Genomic DNA, 22,931 nt, shown 5'->3' on the forward strand with positions numbered 1-22,931 from the left:
TCTTAGAGGGTCCCTAGAGAGAAGCTCCCAGTGCACTCCAAGCCAGCCCACCATTCCACCTACATCCACCCCTGGTGACCAGGCCTATGGAGGAAGCCAAGGACTGAGGGCACACAGCTCCCCTAGGCTAGGAACCCAGGAAACCACCTCCCTTCCACCCCAGGACCAGGCACATTATGGATAGTCTGATGAGCTGAGGAGCCCGGAGGTAGGGTGATGGTAGTGAAAGGAAGGGACCATGAAGCCAGCTGACTCAGTGACTAACTGGGTGTGCGGAGGATAGGGAGGCCAGGGAGTCAAAGTGATTCAAAGGTATGGGCCACTGTAATGACAGATAGAGCCACAGGTACTGAAAGAAGTCAGGTAAGACCTCGCAAGGCAGGGGATGGGTAGGTCTGATGTGGACATCACAGAGACTGATGTCCAATCAGGTGGTGAGGCTGGATGATGGGACCACTGGACAGTGGAGAGAAGGGCCTGGGCAGAGTCCTTGGCTCTGAGAAGGATGAGGCATAGCAGAGCAGAGGCTGCGCCATCAGAGGTCCAAGACCAGGAAGATGTCAGAGTCAGGACTTGGAGGGCAAGGAGGCATTCTGGGCAGTAGAGCAGAGAACGCATAGCAAGGTAGAAGGGAGGCTGCTAAAGCAAAGGGAATAAGGAAAACAGACAGGCGTGAGTCATGAGCGGTACAACCAGAATTGCATAAGGCAGAGTGACAGAATGACGTTGGGGCCTAGGTGGCGCCTTGACTCAACTTCCACGCACACCACCATCCCTCAGTACGAGTCTGGTCACCAGGTCACACCTTCCTTCCTAAGAGGGTGTGGCACAGACATGAGGCCACAAAGCTCCCTAGAGGGAAAGAGCAAAGGCTGCGTCTTTATGCTCCACTATTTACTGACTCTGGTTAGCCCCAGAATCAGCTAAAGCAAGAGTCACCTGAAAAGAGCCCGGTAGGGCTTAGCCATTCTGTACCAAGAGTAGTGGAAGGTAGCAGGGGGCTCTCCCTTCCAAAGGGCAGATCCAAAGCCTAGAGTGACGAGGTGGAGAGTGGTAGAAGGTGAGCCTACTGCACTTTACACTTTCCCAAGGCACTGCACATTCTATGCTGGATTGGAAACAACCCTCAAATATCCCTCGGTCTCTATTGGCTCTTGAGTGAGTAACAAGGAAGTTATGCCTAGGAGAGGACAGACAAGGTCCCAAAAGGGCTGAGCAGACCCAGGGACAGTGTGTATCAGAAGGACACAGGTGCAGTGGCTGAAAGTTCCATGTGGTTTTGTTTGTTTTGTCTTTAGAGACAGTCTGGCTATGTAGTCCATAGCATCCAACTTGATATGATTCTCCTACCTCAGAATCCCAAGTGCTGAGATTACAGGCATGCACCACCAAGCTTGGCTCCTGAAAGTTTCATGGAATAATTAGTGAAGATGAGCTTGGGTAAGACTCCTTCACCTGGAGGCACAGAGCAGAAGAGAAGTCCTCCTAGGTACTTGTTGCTGATACTCACACACCCCCAACGATCCACCCCTGCGACTCCTGCACAAGGCATCCAACAATGACAAGCCCTTCCCAGTCTACACCCTGGAAAGGGCGGTTAGCCTGCCACCAGTCCTGTACTGCTGAGCACCTGTATGTCCCCACGTGGCTCAGGGCAGTGTCTGGGCCAGCTCACCTGCTGGAGTCAGGGAACCAGCTCAAACACATGGTGACCACTCTTTCCAGCATCAGAGGGAAACCACCCATTCCTCCATCTCCAGGGGGATGGGGATTCTGCCGACAGGGAGACACAGAGGAACTGGAAAGGACAGGAAGTGGAAGTGTATTGTATAGAGCACTATCCAACCCTAGGGACTGGAAACCCTACTCAGTCTAGGTAAGATCCAGAAATGAGAGAACAGCCTTGCGAACACCTGCTCCATCAGCCTATAAGGGAGTCAGTGATTTTTAATTTTACTTCAGCACGTTTTGTGTGTGAGTGTGCTTCTTGTGGAGGAGAGGGCTTCTGTGTGTGTGCGTGTAAAGATGGCTATGAAATTCAGGAGGCTTCACACTGAATACGAAGTCCTTGTTCTGCTCTTTGAATAAGTTGGCATGAGGTATTCAGAGATTGGGCTCTCCTCAAGGATTCTTCCTGGTCATCCTTTTTTCTTCAATATTCACAGGCCTGACCTAACACTCCATATAAGTTTCTCAATGAATGGTCCTCAAAACATTACCTAGAATCCAATTGATATGTATTGTGCATTTTAGTAAAACATGTTGGGGCAAACAGAATCCTAGCTACTTAGGAGGCTAAGACAAGTTGAAAGACAGCCTGGGTAACTTAGCAAGACCCTGTCTCAAAAATCAAATACAAAAGGCCAAGTATGTAGCTCAGTGGTAGAACTTTTTCCTAGCATGATGGAGGCCATGGGTTCAAGCCACAAAGCAAACAAACGGAAGTACAGTCTTAATGTTTCTAAGTATCAGTCAAAAATGCAGTGAATGGCTCTGCAACAGGGGCCATAACTTCCTGTTTTCACAATGCACTCTGGTCATTTTTTCAAATATAAAAGCTTCCCTAAGGGTTTTGTATCTTAAAGCTTTATATTAAAGAAAGAAAACTAAGATACTGGGGTGGTACCTCTCAACTCCGGTTTGTATTTAGCTCAGGAATCTCTATGGCTTTCTATATACACATATTCAGTTCAGCCTACACATGAGAACATCGTCACAGTACTGCAGCATACAGAGCCAGTTCTGAGGAAGCCAGGGATCATTCAGGTTGTGATCTCATATGCAAGAGTTACACAGGGGCTCACCAGAAAATGAGACTCCTGTTCAGAAGTGATTCTAAATCAATGCAACTCGAGGAGTGTGGGAGTAGAACAGATGCGGGGACTTAAGGAATGGCATCAGCCAAAATAACAATGCCTTTAGAAGGAGGGTTGGTCACTGAGGACCACAGGGAGGGTGCTACTAAGGGAAGAAAGGGATTTTGGAGCTGCCCATTCCTACTGGATATCTCCTTGCTTGCCTATCCATTTGTCTAATTCTGTGCGCTCAATTACTAGGATGTTTTGGAAGGGAAGTAATTGTTCCTCATTTTGAGGCAGGAAGGCCTGAGAGAGGACAGGGATAATCTAACTTCCTTTGTCTAATCACTCCACAAATCATCCGTCTCATCCCCGAATTTCATGAGGTTGCCAGACTCTTCCCGGCAAACACCACTTCTCTAGGCAACGTTTCAAATCATGGGACATGCGTGATCCCTTCAAGCAGCCAAAGTTCTCTTTTATTTTAAAACAGAAGCAATCCAAACAAGGCCATGATTTCAAGACAAACAAAGTAACTGGTTTGTATATCCTTTGCCAGGATCCTTGCTGAGGAAACCACCTCCGCACCAACACCTAAGGCCCACGGGGATAGACTGGTGCTGCCTCCCACGTGACACCATGTACAGTGATTGCAAAGGGCCCCTATATTTCCCAGGCTATCTCTATGTTGTGGGAAGATAGACAGCAGCCGAGAACGATGCGTACCCTCAGAAGGACTGCGAGGGGAGTGAGGCATGGGAGCGCATCCTGCACACGCTCCCAGACACACCAGGTGTGTACATTCCTCCTGGTTGGCCGTGTTGCTCAGAGCCGTCAGCAGCTGCCTGTCAACTGGGCATCCGTGAGTGATGCTGAGTCCCTGTTCCTCACCAGAGGTCCTTGGCTCTTTCCCTCTCACTTCACTGGTCTTGAGTAATCCCTGAGAAAAGTTCCCTGCACCGAGGGGGTGGGATAGGTGCCCTGGTATGGGAGAACTGCTTTCCTCCACCCACTCCCTCACGTGTCTCAACCCACACACTGCCCATCTGCCCCGACCACACACCCAAGAGTTGGCATTAAAGGGCTTGTGCTGGCTTTGGGGAGCACAAGGGCACCAGGGCATCCACCGGGAACGTGGGCACGTAGCTCAAGGGGAGGTAAAAGAGCTTGACATCCCAGCCTGCTGAGTACCGGGTGCGAAGGTGACAGGCAGTCAGCGCATGCTCCATGCAGTCCGTCACTGAGGACAGGTCTGATGTCCACACTTTCTCCAATAGGTGAGGATATTTGAGGTCTATAGAAAATGAGAAATGATCCAGGTTTATTTCCACTACACACCATTCCTGCTCTAGGGTCAACGTAGGGACAGAGTTTTACCTAAAACTTCGTCATCCCCAGCCCCAGACACTTGTTCAGTTCTAATCTACCCAAATTCCCCAGGAAGGGCCACAACTCCTCAACAAACTCCGGTTCTACACTAAGCTCCCTCCACCTCTCTTCTTGGGATATCAGGACTGCATAAACTGAAGGTCTCTTGAACACAAAATTATCCAAGCATGTGCAATAAGCTTCCTCTCATGACAGAGGACCAAAAGCATACATGTGCCTGCTCTATTCCTTGATTTTAACCTCATGATAAGGAAGGGTTCAGGTGAAAGAGTGTCCGAAGTTCTAATAAGCTAGAAGGCTTCCTTAGGTAACCAGAACCCATGTGGAGCCAACGGAACGGGACTAACTGTTCTTACTTTGTACAGAGCCAGAGCCTGTAGGAAGATCTCATGCTATTGAGGACATTAATAATTCACTAAAGATTCCTGGCAGGGATTTGCTTCTCTCCCTACTATCCAGTGCTCACTTACAGATTTCCAGAAACTTCTCGCCGTAGATCTCCTTGAACTCTGAGATGCTCTGGTCCCACCCCTTCTTCAAACTTGGCATGAATGTTTTACTACTGCTCACATTGGGCTTGAAGAAACCAGGCTCGATAATAGGCACCTTCACCCCAAAGCAGGAGAGCTCCCTCCTGCAAGGGACAGAGCAGCAGGCAGGGACTTCAACAGCCTTGGTAGGCAAAGCACAAACAAGGAGACAGCACAACAATACCTTAGTGTAAGATTGGGATAGGAGGAATTTAGCGGTTTGGGATTTGCAACATGCAGCAGCAGGGGCTAAAAATGGTGGCGATGCCATTGTCTTGCTGTAAGTAACCCTTGTTCTAAGTCTTTCACATACACAAGGTCATATAGGTGCAAATCCCACCTGTTCATAAGCTATCTATTGTTGGACATTGTGCACATACATGTAAACCACTGCTTCTGAGGCTGAGGCAGGAGGATAAGAATAGAAGATAGTGTGAGCTACAGAGTGAGACCTTGTATCAAAAACCAAAACAAAAACCACCATCTACTCCCACTTCCTTCATTTGAAATAGATCTCCAGGCTTGGCCCACATCACCTCCTCTACAATCAGGTCCATCCTTCCCATCTCCGGCCCAGGGAGCTACCCACCTGCTACTGTCTTCTATGGAATATGGCTCAACCCGAATGCAGTCCTAGCAACCCACAGTCTGAGAAACCTCTGCCCTGCAGCCAGCAGGGTCCCTGATTCTGACTGGTTGAACAGCTTCCCGTAATTCAATCCTTTCAAGGGGGGCCTCCTGCCAACAGTATGAAGTCCATATCTATTGAGGGCCAGAGGCCCTTCAAAAGCCTCCCTGTGCATGCCCTCCAGGCACTCCTCCACAAGCCTTGTAGCTGCCATGGTCACCATGTCTGACTTTGGCAAAATCACTCTAAGAGAAGGCACTGATGATTCTGTGTCTCCTCTCTCTCACACATGTACCAGAAGTCTTAGCTCAAGAATGCAATATTAATGTTGCACTAGAAATCACTTATCATGCACTCAAGGAACAGCTGAATAAGCACCTGCTGAGTTGGGTGAGAAATCTCCAATCCCGCTGGACAAGACAGGTCATGTGTCTGGCTCTGGGTGCAAATCATCCCTGTTACAATTTGACCTCCGAGGCTTTCCACCTGCAAACCCTCCTTCAGGACAGGAGAAGTTCACCTGAACTTAGGCCTTTGCTCTACACAACACATGGAATGCTGGCTCCCAAAAAGCGACCACCTAAATGTAGACCCAGAGGGATGGATCTCCAAGATGGACCTCCAATGTTAGAACTAACTCTGGCCCTGAAATAGGCTACACCAAAATAATGGGAACAAGAGAACCTGGAGACCCCATCCATGTCCTGTACCTGAGGCTGTCCAAGAAGGACTCCATGCCTTACCTGGAGACGCAGTACCCACCAATGTAGGATGACAACCAGCCCATAATACTGGAGACATTGACCACATGGCCTTGGGCCTTCCGCACTAAAGACAGCAGGCTCAGAGTCACCTCGATGACCCCCAACAGGTTCACATTGAGTATGTTCATGAAGTCCTGCTTGTTCAGCCATTCATTGGGAGCAGAGGGAAAGGAGGTGCCGGCATTATTCACCAGGCCCCAGAGTCCTAGGAGGAGCGGGAAGATGAGAGAGCCACACTCAGTGTGTGTTCACAGTTGTGGCTCACACTCACCTCACAGCAATGGAAAGCATTCTCTCCTGGGAAGGAAGAAGGACAGAACACAAACAAGCCCGTATCTGCCAGACTCAGGCTACACATCTCGGAGCTGCTGGTTGACAGAGTTGATGTCTTTTTCTATATTTGATTCTTTATGGCCCAGCTCACTGCCTGGGAGGTAACACAAAACCACCTCGTATTTGATCTTTACAAGAATAGATGTTGACAAAACAGTGTGCATCCATTAGTATAGAGAATACCTTTGCCTTTTACAAATGAACGTCACCCTTCAGACATTTTATTTTGTCAGATATTCTCAACAATTTATTCACAGTGCTGCACTACTATATCAAGGGAAATACAAAATAAGAGAAAGATAAAGAACAGAAGAAAAGGAAATAGAAAAAAAGACAAGACCAGCATATGTGTAGAATTTTGCTGAGAAACAAAGAACTGATGACTTCCTTGGGGGAGAATTTGGAAAACAATGGTGTGCTTGTCCTCAGGAAATGTACTTTGAACCAGGGGCACTGATACTAAGCCACTTCCCTGAGAGACAGACTTTGTGAAACAAAAGGAAAATGCTCAAGGGTAAAGGGCAACTGGGATGTGGGAAAAAAGAAGGGAAAGAAGGGGAAATTATGTATGTATGTATATACATGATAACATAGTTGAACTACTGTCTTCTATTGCTTTACTGAAAGGAACAGTTAATGATTACTTGATTGATCAATATTGCATGTCTCTATTTGTTTTCCTGAGAAACCACTTTGAAGATATCAGTACGTAATACAGTAAGCCTTAATTTCATACCACTTTGTCTGTAACTCTGTATTGATTGTATTGTTCTTTTGCTACTTTGTAAGTGGATGTCTGTTTGTTAATGTGTTTTCCCTTTTTTATTTTTAAAATAAATTTTAAAAAAAGCCAACATGAAGCCTTAAACCAGTGGCCGGGCTACCATCCCCCAGCCCACTACATACCTCAGCACTTTGCCACAGATAATGATAATGGACAATTCTTCCCCTCACCCAGAAGGTCACCCTGGCTCATCCTGTTTGTTCCCCAGGTCACTGATCCCGTGGACAATCTGGAAGGCCCAAGCCCCACCACTAGGTCCAAATAGCATTTTTCCTCCCAACATACCACATGGGCAGCGAACTCTTGATTTATGGCAAGGGGTTCTACCTGACAATGTTGAACAGCTGGCCCAGGGATTCTGAGCCTCCTCTGCCTAGAAACACACACTGCTATTGTGGGCAAATACATTCTATCGCTAAAATGCTTTATCTCTAACAACCCAACCATAGAGGTGTCTATAGAGATTTAAGTAAGTGAAGGATTACCAAGATAGCATTTATGACAATGACTAATATCTAGCCACTCTGCATGCTTAAAGCAGTAGGGCTGTATCAGATGCTAGACAAGTATAAATTATTAACTATATTTTTTGAAGAAATCATCAGGGAGTAAAACTACTCCTCTTCATTTGTGAACTGAAAGAATAACTATAAACTGTGTACAAAGTATAATACCATATATAGTTAAGCTTCTAAATAATAATAATAATAATCACATAAGGCAAACTTTTACTGGTATTTATCCCTAGTTGGTGAGGTATGGTTGTTATGATTTATGCATTCCTATGTTTTTGATAACAGTCATAGTTGACATTTATTCCTGGATGAAATCAAACAATGCTCTTTTCTTCTCCAGTAACAATACTATCAAAATAGTGTGATGAAAGAGAAAGGAAAAGTGAGCCCCAGTTCTTGCCTTACAAAGCCACTTCATAATCTCCTCGCTGTGCTCTAATGGGAAGATCTTAGCTCTTCGGATGGAAGATGCTGGAGACCCAGTAAGCACAAGTTGCAGTGCTGAGACACGAGCTCAAGTGCAGGAGGTCCCCAGCCACCACACAGCCCAGGGTGCCGGTCCCCAGCCCTCCTCCTGAAAGATACCCCAGCACTAACCAGGCACTCAGCATCCAGAACCCAGAATTCCTACTTAGAAAGGCAGGCAGAGGACAGAGAGGAAATCTGGACAGAGAGGCCAGATTCCCAACAGGGCCCCTCTCACCAAGACTCAAGGGCTCCAAGGGCCACAGGAGAGAGAAGGGGCTCAGGCTACCACTGTGGGGAGGGGAAGGAAGTGAGTCTTACTTCAAGCACCACCTCCTCAAGGTTCCTTAAAAATCTCACAAGGGAGCACACAGAAGGTGCCCACTTTGCACACACAGAAGAAGCCCAAAGACACAGAGAGGAATCTGGGTGGTACCTCTGTCCCCCACACACTCCTTCACCCACTGGGCAGCTGCAGCAATGCTCTCCGTCTGGGTGACATCCAGGATCACTGTCTCCAGCCGTGATACATCTGCTTCCTCAGCTGCTCAGCGCCTTCTTCCGTCAGACACGCAGCCAGCACCCTCAAACCTCGCATGTCCAGCTGTCTGGCCAGCAGGTTCCCGAAGCCCAATCACAACCCGCGATGAAGACATATTTGTCTTGGAGGTGGCTCACCACCTGCCTCTCCCGGTACCAGCACAGGAGGTAGAACAAGCCCACAAAGGCTGCCACATATACCAGCATGACTTCACCGAAGCCAGGAACGGGGACAGTGGTGCAGGACAAGAGTCTCACCTAGTTTAAACTGGAAGAGGAAGTGAGAATCCAGAGGGCTGAGCAAGGCAGGTATCCAGTGCTGTGGAATGGAGCCTGCATCTTACTCCCTAAAAACTACTGTCTTCTCAGAACATATTTTTAAAATTAATGATGCCCACCTCCCTGTACTTTGAAGTGATTTTGTCTTATTGCTATATATATATCCTTGCATATCCCATATCATGCCTCCAAGAAAAACATGAGTCTAGACCACTACTCCCTCTCTCCCCTCAGTGCCCACACAGAAATCCACACAAACCCCATGACACCTGTACCTCTCTGATCAGGTTGCAGTGACAGTGTCTTTATTCTCATTTGTGTGCCAGCGCCTTGCATGGGCTTTGTAAACACAGGTAGGAGATGTTGGCAACCTATTCTTGGAGATAAAGTACATTGAATTGCTTCTGTCAACACAGGTTTCCTCATCAGGCTGGTGACTCCGAATCACTCCTTCAGATAATAAGTCGCTATCAGTCCCTCACTACTACAAGTATAGCTGAAGGAAGCAGACATGAAGAGATGATGTTTTGCTAGTGAGGACTCCAAAGGGGAATTAGAAATCTGAGGCAAAGGAGGTAAGGAAGGGGTGAGGGGGCTCCCACGAGTGAAACTCCCGGTGCTGAGTTGAGACTAGAACAGAATGACTTTCACAAAACTCACACAGCAGTAACAGTTCTCACCTACTAAAGGTGGCCTTTCCCAGCTGAACAGATGCAGATGGACATGACTACACCATCTTTAATCATAACCATCATGACTGCCCAAGTATAATCATAACTGGTTTTTCCTGTATAGTTTCTAGGCCAGTTATAAGTAGATGGAAAATATTAGTGTGGTATGTGGCGTTTCAAAACCAGAGACTGGCTCCAGCAATGTGTCTGATTCTTTGGTGCCAGCCTCCCTTAAAGTAAGTCCATTCCAGCTAAAAAGAAGCACATGTTCTCCTCCCCCACGTATATGACTCTCTGTAACTGGGAACCAACAAAGTCTCATCCTGGCACCACATCATGCTAAGGGAAGTCTCAGGGTTACTTAGTCTGGAACAAGGTGCAGATTACTTTCTTAGTAAAGGCAGGGATTTTCAGGGCAAAATTACCAAGGATATCCATGCACAGGGACATTTCTGAGTCCTTAGAAATGCTGCTCAGCTGTCGCATATGCTGACAGTAACATGACTACTTGCTGGGGATAAGGGCTTCACAAAACACTCTAGGTTCTGCAGAAATCCTTAAAAGGTTTGTGTGTACTGTTTGTATTTTGTTTCCTTTGAGACAGAGTCTCATTGTGCAGCCCACCTGAGCCAATCCTCATTCCCCTGGAATTACAGATATACACCATCAAGCTTGGCTCCTCAAGGTATCAAGGAGCAATCAGAGGAGAGGAACCTGGCTGAGATGCCCTCACCTGGAGGCCCAGGGCAGAAGAGAAGTCCTCAGAGACCCCTGCTGCTGGGACTCTGAAATCCCCAGTACACCTCATCCCTGAGACTTCCACACAAGGCATCCAAAAGTGAGGAGTCCTTCCCTGTCTACACCCTGGGTAAGGGGGCTTATCCAGGCAACAAGGCTGTACCGGTGAGCGCCTGGATGTCTCAGGGCTGTGTTGGGCCAGGTCACCTACTGGAGTCAAGGGAATGAGGTCAATCACGTGGTGACCCCTTTCCAGCATCAGAAGGACACCACCCATACCTCCACCGTCAGGGGGATGGAAGAGAAGACCCAGAAGAAGAGCTGGAAAGGGCAGGAAGCGGGAGTACATTGTGTCCAGCACTATCCAACCCTACAGACTGGAAACCCTACTCAGTCTAGGTGGGGAACCAGAAGTGAAGAAACAGCTATGTATGGAAGGAGCCAAATATCTATGAGGTGCAGACTTGCAGTTAAGACTCACTGACCCTGTGCTTCTCATAGAGAACAGAACAGCAAAAATAAGGCATGAAGTCCTTCCTTGGCATCCTGCGCACTCTGATGAGATGGACTGCAGTCCCAGAAGACCCAGGCCTGCACTCAGGAAACAAGACTGCAAGGAAAAACAGGAAAGGGAAGGAGGCCTCTTCCAAAATCTGGGATGAAAACTTGGATTGCTCTGTATGGCACTTCCTCTTCTGCCTCCATTGAATCATGACCAAATTGGCACCCTGGAGTCAGTTAGGGCTATGGGTTCAGCCTGAGTGGATCCCATCGTCAGGATCTACAACATGGATCACAGGAATCTGTACCCTCAGAGTTCTCTGACCCTCTGGAGAGGACTTGGGGGAGGGGGAGTCAAACTTTGTGAACACCTCTTCCACCAGGCTGTAAGGTGGGTCAGTGACCTTTAGTTTAATTGAGCATATTTTGTTTGTGTGAGTGTGCTTCCTGTGTGGGAGTGGTGCTATCTGAATGTGTGCCTGTGTCAAGGGTTATAAATTCAGGAGGCTTGACACTCTTTAGCTCTTGCTCTGCTTTTGAGGGGATAATATGAAGTGACTTTCAATGAGCTGGCATGAGGCATTCAGAGATTGAGAGCTCCTCAAGGATTTTTCTTGGTCGTCCTTGTTTCCTCAACATTCACAAGCCTAACCCAACACTCAATACAAGTTTTAAAATCAATGGGCCTCAAAACATCACCTAGAACCTTGTTAATATGTACTGTACTATATATTTCAGCCAACCATGTTGGGTAAACTTTAATTGTAGCGACTTAGGATGATGAAGCAAGTTTGAACCCAGCCTGGGCCACTTAGCATGACCCTGTCTCAAAATAAAAATAAAAAGGACCAGCTAAGAAGCTCAGTGGTAGAACTCTCACTTACAATACAGGAGCATCTGGGTTCAATGCCCAGTATCTTAAAGTAGTATAATTGTAATGCTTTTCTATAGCAGATTAAATGAATATGAACGCTCTACAACAGGGCCCATAATTTTCTGTTTTCACAGTGCATTCTGGTCATTTTACAAATACACACTATTCCCTAAAGGCTTCATATCCTCAAGCATTATACTCAGGGAAGAAAGCTAAGATACTGGGGAGGTTCCACTCAACTCCAATTTCTACTTAGCTCAGAACTCTATGACTTTCTGCCTACACATAATCAGTTTAGACAATGTTTCAGAACAATACTGCAACATACACACCCAGGGCTCAGGAAGCCAGGGGTGAATCAAGGTGCTGCCTTGAATACAGGAGATGCTCCACAAGGGCTCAACAGGTCATGAAAGACTCATGTTCATTAGGGACTCTGCATCACAGCCACTAGAGCACTATGGGAATGGAAGAGACAGAGGGCGCTGGAAGAATGGCTCCGCTCATAACTGCAAGGACTTGAGAGTGAGGGTTGGTGAGGACAAAAGGCTTCAGCCTCCCACAAAAGAAAGTGCAGTGTGCTTTGTCCTTTCTCAACGTCTCCTTGCTTGCCCGTTCTTCTTTCTACTCTAGTGAGCTCGATTTCTTGGACATTTTGGAAGGGAAACAATTGTCCCTCGTTCTGTGTCAGGAAGGCCTGAGAGTGGGCAGTATCTAATCACTCCATAGGTTATCCCTCTCATCCTTGACCTCCAAGAAGCACCTCTTTCCTCCAGTGGCCAGCACTCCACTTCTTCTGCAGCAGTGTTTCAGATCACAGGGTATGGTCCTCTTTTTCCAGTACCCAAGGTTCTATTTATTCTAAACAAAAGTATCAGAATAAGCCATGATTTCAAAACAAAGAGGTCTGTTTGTGTCTCCTTTTTCTTGCTCCTGAGAAAAATGACTCAACACTCAAAGTTAAGGGAGGAAAAGTTTATTTTGTTCACAGTTTAAAGACGTTTCAGTCCATGATCACCCTCCTCCAAGGTAGGGTGACATGGCAGACAGGCATTGCAGAGGAGAATCAGTTCATGCAAGGCAGAAGTGAGCAAAGCAAGCAAACAGGGGCCTTAGCAGCTGCTTTCTCACCCCTTACACTCTAAGAAACCTGAAATAGGGCAATGTTTGTTGGTTTGAGGCTTATTTGTATGGGGAAACAATATATAATACAGGACACATATTTTATAAGATTATTATTAACAGTCATCCAAAGAATGATATACAAGAGAGTGCAGGAAATCTGTCCACACACTGAGACCAAGGAATTTAGCTGAGGAACTGGATCCCACAGAAATGTCCTGCATGAGTCCAGCTTAAGACCTAGACTCATAACAATGCCTCCCACGAGTCCACCTGGAGGCCTAGAGCTCATAACAGTATCTCATGCAGGCCTGTTTCATGGATCTGCACTGGGAAGGCCCAAAGGTCAGTGGTGGAATCTAGGAAGCCTTTGCCAGTGGGATGAAGGAGCTGTGCTAGCAGGCTAAAAGATCTGCACTGGAGCCAGGAAGTGACACTCAGAAGAATGAGAGCTCCCTCGAAGGATACCACAACCATCCTCAGCAACAGTGAGGTCCCCAGCTTCTCTGATGATCAAGATAGCCGAGTTCCCATCAGGGAAGCCAGTGCAGCAAGTTTCTCTAGGAGACCAGCAGTGCATCATCTTCCCCTCCAAAGCCAGGAAGCAATGCTCAGAGTGAGAACCAGAGCTCCCCTAAAGTGAACCAAAGCTATTCTCAGTGCCAACGAGGTCCCGAGCTCCTCAGAGGATGAAAACAGTCAAGTTCATTAGGAAAGCCAGCATGAAAAGCTCCTCCAAAACAACCAACCAAGCTCCTTACAGCTTCTACCAGCTCCAACAGCCTTTCTCTGCTCCCAACAGACATAACTTTCCCTTCTCCAGTTCTGCCTCTTATGCTGCTGGTAACAGGCCCCAGGCGGGCTTCCCACACCCAGAACTACGCTTACTCAGTTCAGCTGGGGATTATAAATTGACCACCAGTTATCAACCCACTACACAATGTCGAAGTAATCAGTGGACTTATTTAGTAATCACACCCTTATTCCCAGCATCACACATGCTAGATTTAGGCACATCTGAAGAAGCCCCTCCTATGATCTCATGGAGCACAGGGGGGACATCTAGACACAAACCATGATAATGTGTTCAAACTCTGCCAGGATCTGTGTGGAGGAGAGATCTAAGGCAAACCAATTAGGGACAAGGACACAGACTGGTGCTGCCCTCCCACCTGATTTCACCTACACACTGATTGCAAAGGAGAGGGACCCTACTTCCCCAAGGCCAGTCTATGTTGTGAGAAGATAGACAGCAGCCAGGAACAATGTGTACCCTCAGAAGGACGGCAAAGGGATGTGAGGTGTGGGCTGCACATCCCGCCACATCCTCCCAGCCACATGCTCCCAGCCACCCCAGGTGTGTAGATTCCTCCTGGTTGGCCATGTTGCTCAGAGCCATCAGCAGCTGCCTGTCAACTGGGCATCAGTGAGTGATGCTGAGTCCCTATTCCTCACCAGAGGTCCTTGGCTCTTTCCCTCTCACTTCACCAGTCTTGAGTGATCCCTGAGAAGAATCCTTGGCACCGAGAAGGTGGGATAGGTGCCCCAGTGTTTGAGAGCAGATTTCCTCCACCCATTTCCCCTTCCTCACATGTCCCAACCCACACACTGCCCATCTACCCCGACCACACACCCAAGAGTTGGCATTAAAGGGCTTGTGCTGGCTTTGGGGAGCACAAGTGCACCAGGGCATCCACCAGGAACGTGGGCAGGTAGCTCAATGGGAGGTAAAAGAGCTTGACATCCCAGCCTGCTGAGTACCGGGTGCGAGGGTGACAGGCAGTCAGCGCATGCTCCATGCAGTCCGTCACTGAGGACAGGTCTGATGTCCACACTTTCTCCAATAGGTGAGGATATTTGAGGACTATAGAAAACGAGAAATGATCCATGTTTATTTCCTCTTCACACCATTCCTGCTCTAGGATCAATGTAGGGACAAAGTTTTACCTAAAGCTTCATCATCCTCATCCCCATCCCCACACACTTGGTCAAATCACATCTACCTAAATTCCCCAGGAAGGGCTGCAACTCATTCTCAACGAACTATAGTTCTACACAAAGCTCCCTCCACCTCTCTTCCTGGGATATCAGGACTGCATAAACTGAAGGTCTCTTGAAGATGAAATTATCCAAGCATGTGCAGTAAGCTGCTTCTCATGACGGAGAGCCATCACTGTACCTGTGCTTGCTCTATTCCTTGATTTTATCTTCATGATACTGAGGGGTAGAGGTGAAAGAGTGTCTGAAGTTCCAATAAGTGAGAAGCCTTCCTTAGATGACCACAGCCCAGTGGCACCAAGGGAATGGGACTAAATATCTTTACTTTGTGTGAAGAGAGCCTGGGAAGACTCATGGTATTCAGGACATTCAGAATACACTAAGGATTCCTGGCAGGGGCTTGATCCTCTCCGCACTGTCCACAGCTCACTTACAAGATTCGAGAAACTTCTTGCCATAGATCTCCTTGACCTCTGAGCTGCTCCGGTCCCATGCCTTCTTAAAATTGGGCATGAGTGTTTCACAACTGCTCAAATTGGTCTTGAAACCACCAGGCTCGATAATAGCCACCTTCACCCCAAAGTAGGAGAGCTCCCTCCTGCAAGACACAAAGCAGTGGCAGGCACTTCAGCAGTCTTGATAGGCAAAGTACAAAAAATGAGATAGCACATTACCTTAGGGTAAGATTGGGATAAGAGCAATTTGGCAGTTTGGGATTTCTAATATGTAGCAGCAGGAGCTGAAAACGGTGCTGATGCCATTGTGTTTCTGTGAGCAAAGCTTGTTCTAAGCCTTTCACATATACCAGGTCATACAGGTCTGAATCCTACCTGTTCATAAGTTACTACTGTGGGACACTGCATACACACTTCTAAACCACTGCTTCTGAGGCTGAAGCAGGAGGATATAGAATAGAAGATAGTGTGAGCTACAGAGTGAGACCTTGTATCAAAAATTAAAAGAAAAACCACCATCTATTCCCATTCCCTTCATTTGAAATAGATCTCCAGTCTTGGCTCATGTCACCTCCTCTACAATCAGGTCCATCCTTCCCATTTCCTGCCCAGGGAGCTATCCACCTGCTACTGTCTTCTATGGAATGTGGCTCAACATGAATGCAGTCCTAGCAATCCACAGCCTGAGAAACCTCTACCCTGCAGCTAGCAGGGTCCCTGGATTCTGATTGGCCTAAGCGGCTCCTGCAATCGAGTCCTTTGCATGGAACATCCTGCCTACTGCATGAAGTCCATACCTATCGAGGGCCACAGGCCCTTCAAACACCTACCTGTGCTCACCCTCCCAGCAGTCCTACACACACCTTGCAGCTGCCATGTTCACCATGGGTCGCTTGGGCACAACCACTCTAAGAGAAGGCACTGATGATTCTGTCTCTCTTCTCTCTCACACATGTGCCAGAGGTCTTAGCTCAAGAATGCAATATTAATGTTGCACTAGAAATCACTTATCATGCACTCAAGGAACAGCTGAATAAGCACCTGCTGAGTTGGGTAAGAAATCTCCAATCCAGCTGGACAAGACAGGTCATGTGTCTGACTCTGGGTGCAAATCATCCCTGTTACAATTTGACCTCAGAGACTTCCACCTGTGAACACTCCTCCAGGGCAGGAGAAGTTTAACTGAACTCAGGCCTTTGCTCTACACAAGACATGGAATGCTGGCTCCCCAAAAATGACCACCCAAGTGCAGAAAGGGGATGTGAGAGAGTCCCAAACTCAGAGGGACGGATCTCCATGATGGGTCTCTAAGGTTAGAACTAACTGACACCCTGAAATAGACTTCTCCAAAATAATGTGAGCAGGAACACCAGGAGACCCCATCCCTGTCCAGTACCTGAGGCTGTCCGAGAAGGATTCCACGCCGTGCTTGGAGATGCAGTAGCCACCACCAAAGAGCGAAACCCGGCCCATGACACTGGAGACATTGACCACACGGCCTTGGGCCTTCCGCACTAAAGACAGCAGGCTCAGAGTCACCTCGATGACCCCCAACAGGTTCACATTGAGTACGTCCATGAAGTCCTGCTTGTTCAGCCATTCATTGGGAGCAGAGGGAAAGGAGGTGCCGGCATTATTCACCAGGCCCCAGAGTCCTAGAAGGAGCAGGAAGATGAGAGAGCCACACTCAGTGTGTGTTCACAGTTGTGGCTCACACTCACCTCACAGCAATGGAAAGCATTCTGTCCTGGGAAGGAAGAAGGACAGAACACAAACAAGCCCGTATCTGCCAGACTCAGGCTACACATCTCGGAGTTGCTGGTTGACAGAGTTGATGTCTTTTTCTATATTTGATTCTTTATGGCCCAGCTCACTGCCTGGGAGGTAACACAAAACCGCCTTGTATTTGATCTTTATAAGAATAGATGTTGACAAAACAGCGTGCATCCATTAGTATAGAGAATACCTTTGCCTTTTACAAATGAACGTCACCCTTCAGACATTTTATTTTGTCAGATATTCTCAACATTTTATTCACAGTGCTGCACTACTATCTATCAAGGGAAAGAAAAAATAGGAGAAAGGAATACATAGGAAGATAAGAAACAGATAAAAAAGAAATAGAAAAAAAGTAAGACGAGCATATGCATAGAAGTTTGCTGAGAAATAAAGAACTGATGATGTCCTTGGGGGAGAATTTGGAAACGAATGGTGTGTTTGTCCTCATTAAACATACTTTGAAACCTGGCCACTGATATTGAACATCTCCCTGAGAGTGTGCTTGCAAAACCCAACACAAAACCTTAAACCAGGGGTCAGGATGCAATCCCCCATCCCCATTACATACCTCGGTCTCTGCCACAGACAATGGCACCCCTCTTCCACTTCCCCAGAAGGTCACCCTGGCTCATCCCCTTAGCTCCCCAGGGCATTTATCGGGTGGCCCGTCTGCAAGGTCCAAGCACTATCACTAGAACCTATTTTTCCTCCCAACATGCCACATGGGCAGCGAATCACTTCATTTTTGGCAAGGGTTTGGCTGGACGATGTGGAACAGCAGGCCCAGGGATTCTGAGCCTCCTATGACCACAAGCACACACTGCTGTTGTGGGAAAACATATTCTATCGCTAACATACTTTATCTCTAACAACCCAGTGGTAGAGGTGTCTGTAGAGATTTAAGTAAGTGAAAGATTACCAAGATAGCATTTATGACAATGAGATGTATGAACAATTCTAATGTCCAGCCATTCTGTGTGCTTAAAGAAGTAAGGCTGTATCAGATGATAGAATAATGTAAATCATTAATTATATTTTTAAAAGAAATCTTCATTAGGTAGTAAAACTACTCCTATTTGTTTGTCAACTGAAAGAATAACTATAAACTGTGCACAAAATATAATCCCACACACAGTTAAGCTTCTAAATAACAATAATAATCCCATATACGACAAGCTTTTAATGGGATTTATCCCTAGTTGGTGCAGTATGCTTATTATGCCTTTATGCACTCCTGAGCTTTTGATAACAGTTATAGTTGACATTAATTCCTGGATGAAATCAAACCATGTTACCTTCTCCCCCAGTAACAGCACTGAAAAGATAGTTTGGTGAAAGAGAGAGTAAAGGCGAGCCCCAATTTTTGCCTTTCTGAGGCCAGTTTAATCCCCCAGCTGCTCTAAATGGGAAGAACTTGGCTCTCCAGGTAGAGGATGCTGGGGACGTAGTAAGAACAAGTTGCAGTGCAGAGACATGAGCTCAGCTCCAGCATTTCCCCAGCCACCGCACAGGGTGCCAGTCCACAGCCCTCCTCCTGAAAGATATCCCATTGCCAACCAGACACTCGGCATCCAGCAACCAGAACTTCTGCTTAGAGAGGCAGTCAGACGACAGAGAGGAAATCTGAACAGAGAGGCCAGATTCCCAACAGGGCCCCACTCATCAAGACTCCAGGGTTCCAAGGGCTGCAGGAGAGAGAAGGGGCTCAGGCTACTGTTAGAGGGAGGGGGAGGAAGTTAGTCTCACTTCAAGCACCACCTCCTCGGGGTTACTTTAAAAGCTGCCCAGGGAGCACACAGAAGGTGCCCCCTTCACACACACAGAAGCCCAAAGACACAGACAGGAATTCGGGTGGTACCTCTGTCCCCCACACGCTCCTTCACCCACTGGGCGGCTGCAGCAATGCTCTCTGTCTGGGTGACGTCCAGGATCACTGTCTCCAGCCGCGCTGACGTCCGCTTCCTCAGCTGCTCGGCCCCTTCTTCCGTCAGACACGCGGCTAGTACCCTCATGCCTCGCATGTCCAGCTGTCTGGCCAGCAGGTTTCCGAAGCCCGAGTCACAACCCGTGATGAAGACATATTTGTCTTGGAGGGGGCTCACCACCTGCCTCTCCCGGTACCAGCGCAGGAGGTAGAACAAGCCCACAAAGGCCGCCACATGCAGCAGCATGACTTCACCGAAGCCAGGAACATGCACAGTGATGCAGGACTAGAGTCTGGCCTAGATTATACCGGAAGAGGAAGTGAGAATCCAGAGGGCTGGGCAAGGCAGGTATCCAGTGCCACGGAATGGAGCCTGCATCTTACTGCCTAAAAATTACTGTCTTCCTAGAACACAATTTTAAAATTTTTTTTTTCACAATTTTAAAATTAATGCTGTCCAACTCTCCGCATTTGAACTGATTTTGTCTTATCGCTATATAGATATCCTTGCATATCCCATATCATGCCTCCAAGAAAAACATGAGTCTAGACCATTACTCCCTTCCCACCTTCCAGTGCCCACACAGAAATTCACACAAACCCCATGACACCTATGCCTGTCTGGTCAGGTTCCAGTGACAGTCTGTTTATATTCATTTGCTTGCCAGCGCCTTGCGTGGGCATTGTAAACACAGGTAGGAGATATTGGCAACCTATTCTTGCAGATAAAGTACATTTACAATGAATTGCTTCCCTCACCCCAGGTTTCCTAATCATGCTGGTGACCCCAAATTACTCCCTCAAGAAATAAGTCACTATCGATCGTTAAGTACTACAAGTATAGTCCCAGGAAGCGGACATGAAGAGATTATGTCAACTGAAAGAATAACTGATTCACCAAAGGGGAATTAGAAATCTAATTTACCAAAGGGGAATTAGAAATCTGAGGCAAAGGAGGTAAGGAAGGATGAGAGGCCCCTCAAAATGAAACTGCCAGTGCTGAGGCGAGGCTGGAATAGAATGACTTTCACAAAGCTCATACAGCAGTAATAACTCTCACCTACTAAAGGTGGCCTTTCCCAAGCTGAATGGATGCAAATGGACATGCCTGCAGCCATCTTCAATCATAGCCATCATCACTTCTTGAGGGTAATCCTAGATGCTTTTTCCTACATGGTTTCTAGGCCAATTATAAGTAGATGAAACTATTAGTGTGCTATGTGGCGTTTTACAGCTAGACCTTGGCTCCAGCAATATGTCTGATTCTTTGGTGCCAGCTTACCTGAAACCAACTCCATTCCAGCTAAAATGAAGCAGATTTTCCACTAACACATATATATGACTCCCTTTCTGACCCAAATTGGAGGCACCCAAACATAACTGCTGCAAAACTGACAGTTCAGTGCATATGCAATGTGGACACATGGGCAGAGCTTCCCCTGAGGAGACCAAGACAAGGATAGAGACTGGTTCCCACAGCCACAGCCTGTGGGGGGGCTCTCCGTGTGAGATAGAGAATGCCATTTCACAAGAGCAAGGTGGGACAGGATGCTAGGGGAGTTGGGAGGAGCAAAGAAGCCAGGAATTTACAGCTCTGACCCACTCCTCACTATCTACATCTATCAATCTCCAACAGATAAATAATGAAATGGGACGAAGACAATTTGAAGGGAGAAATTTCCTATACAAGATTCCCTTTTACCTGTCACATGCCCCAGAAGAGGGGTAACAGCATTGTACCCACTGAGTTCTCCATTAATGGCTAAACCTTTCCTAAAGCAGGGATCTGGCTGCTGACCAAGAGAATTCTTCCTCTCATGGTGCCTCCCACTGCTCTTGCTCCCGGTCTTGCTTCTGCTCCTGTCCAGGTTCCTTCTCATGCTCAGCTCCTGCTCCTGCTCCTGCTCCTGCTCCTGCTCCTGCTCCTGCTCCTGCTCCTGCTCCTGCTCCTGCTCCTGCTCCTGCTCCTGCTCCTGCTCCTGCTGGTCCTAGTTCTTGTCCTTCTCCAACTCATTGTCATGTTTGTATTCATGTTCATGCTCAAGGGTGACTGCCTGAATAGTCCCTCATGCACTTTTTAAAGCAGCAAAAGTCTAGAACATTCTGAACCAATGATGGTGACATGGCCAGTGTAACTCCATCCTGTTTCTGGGATGCATTTTAAAAGACACTTAAACTCTAGATGAACACACTCCTCACCCCTCCCATTTAGTTAATCATAAAGCCACAAAGAAAGACAAGTTGTTAACAAGGGAAAGAAACAAGTAAAAGAAACTGTGGGAGAAGCTAAAAGTTTAACTGCTTCCTGCTTGACTAAAAAAACCTTGGAAAATGTTAACCTTGTGACATTCTTGAAAAATTCCGAAGTAAAGTAATGTGCTTCCCATGGTTACTTGCAAATGTATAAAAACTCAGTAGCTCACAATAAAGCTTACTTGTATCCATTCTTATCCTCCCTGAGTGTTTCTCACTATCAACTATAACATTGGAACCAACAAATTCTCATCCTGGCACCACATCATGCTTAGGGGATTCTCAGGGTTACTTAGTCTGGAATAAGGTACAGATTATTTTCTTAGTAATGGCAGGGATTTTCAGTGAAAAATTCCCAAGGGCATCCATGCACAGTGACATTTCTGAGTCCTTAGAAACGCTGTTTGGCTGTCACACATGCTGACAGTAACATGATTTCTGGCTAGGGATAAGGGCTTCACAGAACACACTAGGTTCTGCAGAAATTCTTGATAGTTTTGTGCCGTATTTGTTTGTATTTTGTTTTCATTGAGACAGAGTCTAATTGTGCAGCCCACCTGAGCCAATCCTCATTCCCCTGGAATTACAGATATACACCATCAAGCTTGGCTCCTCAAAGTATCAAGGAACAATCAGAGGAGAGGAACCTGGCTGAGATGCCCTCACCTGGAGGCCCAGGGCAGAAGAGAAGTCCTCAGAGACCCCTGCTGCTGAGACTCTGAAATCCCCAATGCATCTCGTCCCTGAGACTCCCACGTAAGGCATCCAAAAATGACAAGCCCTTCCCTGTCTACACTCTGGGAAAGGGACTTAGCCAGGGAACAGTCTGTACCACTGAGCACCTGTATATCTCAAGGCAGTTTTAGGCTAGGTCACCTACTGGAGTCAAGGGAACGAGGTCAATCACATGGTGACCACTCTCTCCAGCATCAGAAGGACACCACCCATACATTCATCTTCAGGGGGATGGAAGGGAAGACCCAGAAGACGAGCTGGAAAGGATAGGAAGTGGGAGTACACTGTGTACAGAACTATCCAACCCTACAGACTGGAAACCCTACTCAGTCTAGGTGGGGAACCAGAAATGAAGAAACAGCCATGTATGGAAGGGGCCAAATATCTATGAGTTGCAGACTTGCAGTTAAGACTCACTGACCCTGTGCTTCTCTCGGAGAAGAGAACAGCAAAAATAAGGCATGAAGTTCTTCCTTGGCATCCTGTGCACTCTGATGAGATACACTCCAGTCCCAGAAGAACCAGGCCTGAACTCAGGAAACAAGACTGCAAGGAGGAAGAAGAAATGGAAAGAGACCTCTCCATACATGTGGGATGAAACTAAGGTTGCTCTACATAACACTTCCTTTTATGCCTCTGTTGTAGAGTCATGACCAAGTTGACTCCACAGAGTCAGTTAGGGCTATGGATTCATCCAGAGTGGATCCTAGCCTCATGTACTACAACAGGAATTACAGGAATTTTTTTTTAAATTTTAAAGATAAAAGGAGGGAAACATTAACAGACATACAACATTTTACAACATATCACAAGCACAATACAGACAATACAGAGTTACAAACAAAATGGTAGGGAA

At 47.0% G+C, this 22,931-nt stretch overlaps 1 protein-coding gene and 1 pseudogene across 1 annotated transcript; both read right to left on the reverse strand.

The window, feature by feature from the left end:
- Nucleotides 1-3,271: 3,271 nt before the first annotated feature.
- LOC102016241 lies at nt 3,272-8,953 on the reverse strand (annotated as a pseudogene).
- Nucleotides 8,954-13,818: 4,865 nt separating this feature from the next.
- On the reverse strand, nt 13,819-19,379 carry LOC102016568 (retinol dehydrogenase 7-like). The gene is made up of 4 exons (XM_005397334.2): nt 19,022-19,379; nt 16,781-17,039; nt 15,364-15,527; nt 13,819-14,795 (listed from the first exon to the last, which is right to left on the reverse strand). The coding sequence occupies exons 1-4, from the start codon at nt 19,332-19,334 to the stop codon at nt 14,578-14,580; spliced, it is 954 nt and encodes a 317-aa protein (XP_005397391.1). The 5' UTR covers nt 19,335-19,379; the 3' UTR covers nt 13,819-14,577.
- Between the last annotated feature and the right edge of the window lie 3,552 nt (nt 19,380-22,931).

The sequence above is a fragment of the Chinchilla lanigera genome, unplaced genomic scaffold (assembly GCF_000276665.1).
Source record: "Chinchilla lanigera isolate Chin_1 unplaced genomic scaffold, ChiLan1.0 scaffold00057, whole genome shotgun sequence".
NCBI classification, from domain to species: domain Eukaryota; kingdom Metazoa; phylum Chordata; class Mammalia; order Rodentia; family Chinchillidae; genus Chinchilla; species Chinchilla lanigera.